The 3,552-nt window shown below is 40.3% G+C and overlaps 1 protein-coding gene across 1 annotated transcript; it reads right to left on the reverse strand.

Moving 5' to 3' along the window:
* Positions 1-679: 679 nt before the first annotated feature.
* LOC144956757 (matrilin-1-like) lies at positions 680-2,644 on the reverse strand. Its single transcript, XM_078887454.1, has one exon. It carries the CDS (start codon positions 2,642-2,644, stop codon positions 1,862-1,864), a length of 783 nt encoding a protein of 260 aa, XP_078743580.1. The 3' UTR covers positions 680-1,861.
* Between the last annotated feature and the right edge of the window lie 908 nt (positions 2,645-3,552).

Raw genomic sequence — 3,552 nt, forward strand, 5'->3', positions numbered from 1 at the left:
CCTGAGCACGAACAGTCCCTCCTATATTAAAGACCTTCGAAACATATATGTCTCCAATAGAAACTTGAGGTCAAGCAATGACCAATCAATCCTTGTCAAACCTAAGCCATTGCGTAAAATAGGTGAACGGTCTTTTCAATTTTCGGCCCCCCATTTTTGGAACTCTCTCCCGTCACACGTGAGATGCTCGGATTCGTTGACAACGTTCAAATCTCGCTTAAAGTTTTATCTGTTTACGTCATAATGTTGCAATATTATTTTCATATTTTGTTGTTTTAAATTGAATTCGTATCACGTTTCCTTCACACTTGTCTCACTGTAATATGTTTTGTTTTATATCACTGTAAAGCGCTTAGAGCCTGTGACAACGGGGTAAAGCGCTATATAAATGCCATTTATTATTATTATTATTATTATTATTATTATTATTATTATTATTATTATCATTATTATTATTATTATTATTATTATTAAAGTGAGCTAGGGCGAGGTGACTTGCTCTAGGCCACACAGCGCAGCGGCTGATGATCGAACTCGGTACCTTTCGGGTGCTATGCAAAGACCGTACCGCTGATCCACGATGACTCCTCTAAATAGTAGTAGTATAACACTTCGATTACAATCTTGGTTTGTCAGTGATTTGTGTCCAGGAAAAATTCATAAGAAACTCCAATGACTCTTACAACATATAATATACAGTTTATTTCTGGGTTTGCAAATGGTATCGACTCAATTTGGTGTGATTTTTTGATACTACCGTCAAATAGGCGAACGTCGAGAAAGAGAAATAAATAAAAATAAAATAAAATTCTCTTTATTCATCCCGATAGGGGAAATTTGTCTTTAGGGTCTATTCCAAGGGAAGACTGGAATAACCCAGGCGTCCGCCGCAGTGCAGAGCTATCAGGAACAACCCCCCACCTTCAATTTATATTAATCACGATTAATTACTCTTATATATTCCAAGAGCTGTTTGAAAAAGCAAGAGACAGGGAGGAATGGAGAGAGATAATTCATGCAGTATCCGAAGCCTGGACCAGGCATGGAACCTAGAAGAAGAAGAAGATATTCCTAGGATGTCCACCACGAATCCCCATCTGGGCTGGTATTATTTAACTATGATAAGGACAAGCGGCTGTCTTGTGAGCCTTAATGATGTTGTGCAAAATAGTGATAAACGTTTTTCCAAATTGATGATGATGGTAATGATGATGATGATGATGGTGGTGGTGGTGATGATGATGATGATGATGATGATGATGATGATGATGATGATGATGATGATGATGATGGTGATGGTGGTGGTGGTGGTGGTGGTGATGATGATGATGATGATGATGATGATGATGATGATGATGATGATGATGATGGTGGTGGTGGTGGTGTTGGTGGTGGTGGTGGTGGTGGTGATGATGATGATGATGATGATGATGATGATGATGATGATGATGATGATGGTGATGGTGGTGGTGGTGGTGGTGGTGATGATGATGATGATGATGATGATGATGATGATGATGATGATGATGATGATGATGATGATGGTGATCAGGATGAAGGAAGAAGAGGAAGATTAAAACAAAAAGATGAGGAGGAGGAGGTGGAAGAAGAAGAAGAGGAAGGAGAAGAAGAAGAAGAAGAAGAAGAAGAAGAAGAAGAAGAAGAAGAAGAAGAAGAAGAAGAAGAAGAAGAAACAAGAAGAAGAATGATGGAAGGAGTAGAAAGGACCGTTGAAGAAGAGGGAGAGAAAAAGGAGGATACGAATATTTAGATTCACTGAAATTTAGGAGTAGAGGTCTACAGTGTTTTAAACAATGGATCTCAATAAAATTACTAGCAAGATCACGAAGCTATTTCATTTTCACGTGCATATCAAATGATAGTTATCTCCCGTCTCTTCCAGCATCCGAAAGGAAGAAAACTCGTGACTATAACTGGAGTAAGGTTGTTCTACAGCTGAGTGTATCACCGGATACACAAGACTGTCACTGTACACAGTGATCGCCATCACAAGCACACACTCATCTTTCAAGCTACGGGCAGCTGCTGGAATCCGTGTTAACTCCGGGGTTGACATACTGTGGACAATTGGGACAACGATTTTCTCCACATTGGGTCGTGCATATTTGAAAACCGTCCCCCGGGCGTAGTCTAATGCTTTAGCTAGATCAGCCTCCCCACTCGGGTGAAGGGCGCGAGTAAGCGTTGAAATTCCGTCGTCTAACTCATGGGGTTTTTCAGAAAGATGCATGACTTCTCTGACAGTGTCGTGGTAGACAACTACACCTACACGAATTTTGTCTGGGCTAATTTCCCAAGCTTTTACCAGTTGTCGGATAAAGTTGCCTTCATGGTCTATATCTTTTCTGTGTTCGGATTTACCGTATTCGATTAGGAAAACGATCTCGGCGGGGTTGCAGCCCAAAGTGTCCATTATTGTCGACGTAGGTGAGAATTGTCTTCGAGGAGTGGATGTGGTGTTTGTTGATGGGGATGATGGCGGCGTTGTTGGAGGTGGTGTTGGTTGTGTTGATGTTTTTGGTAGAGAAGTATTTGAAAAAGAATGTGGTGATGAGAGTGTGGTATTTGGAGTTATAGTGGTTGAGTTTTGTGGTGAAGGAGATGGGTGTGTTGATGTGTTCATGAAAGAAGTGGTTGAAAGTGATCAATTTGATATATGGTTGTGTGGTATTTGGAGTTTGTGTTGTGGAGTTTTGTGATGAATTGGGTGCTGTTGATGAAGATGATGAGGATTTTGGGATGATTTTAGACGTAGCTGTTGTGTTCAAAGCTGTTGGTATGGAATCACCTGTGGTATTTGTCATGGTTATGACAGGCGTTTGTTGTGATGTTGAAAAAGGTATCGTTGTATTATCTACTGATGTTATTATAGTTACCTTTTGTGGCGTTACTGTACTAGAATCATGTATAGTCGTGATATTTATTATTGGAGATGTTTTAGGAATAGTTGCTGTGGTATTGGATAACGTTTTACTAGTTGAAGATATGCCAGTGCCTGCAACATCCGTTGCAGGTTTATTTGTTGTATTTGTTGTTGGTTTAGTGCTTGCCAAAGAATTCAAAATTGGTATCGTTGTGTTTGAGGATGGATTCGAGATTGTTGAAAAAGTGTTTGATGATGGAAGGGAGGTTGCTGATGTAGGGGTCGTTGTGAACATAGATGTGATTGTTGATAGAATGTTGGTTGCTAATGAAGTGATGGTCTGTGATGATGTATTGGCGGTTGCGAATGCAGGGGTTGTTGTTGATGGAGTGGTGATTGGAGATGAAAGATCGGGTTTTGATAGAGTCGTGTTTGTTGATGAATGAATAGTCGATGTTGTAGTTGTGGTTGCTGGTGGAGTAGAGGTTGATGACAAAGTAGAGATCGTTGATTGAATGCTCTTTGTTGATTGAGGGTAGGTTGATGATGCGTGAGCTGTTCGTGATGGAGTTGTTGTTGTTGATGGAGTGGTTGATGTTGATGAAATGTTTGCTGTTGTTGATGTTGACGGAGTGGTGGTTGTTGAAGGAGTGGTGTTTGTTGAAGGA

This window comes from Berghia stephanieae, chromosome 11 (assembly GCF_034508935.2).
Source record: "Berghia stephanieae isolate SIO BIC M18660-M18661 chromosome 11, UCSD_Bste_1.3, whole genome shotgun sequence".
Classification (NCBI taxonomy): domain Eukaryota; kingdom Metazoa; phylum Mollusca; class Gastropoda; order Nudibranchia; family Aeolidiidae; genus Berghia; species Berghia stephanieae.

Excerpts from the sequence above, each read along its gene's own strand:
- LOC144956757 (XM_078887454.1), bottom strand. The coding sequence starts at position 2,644 with ATGAACACATCAACACACCCATCTCCTTCACCACAAAACTCAACCACT.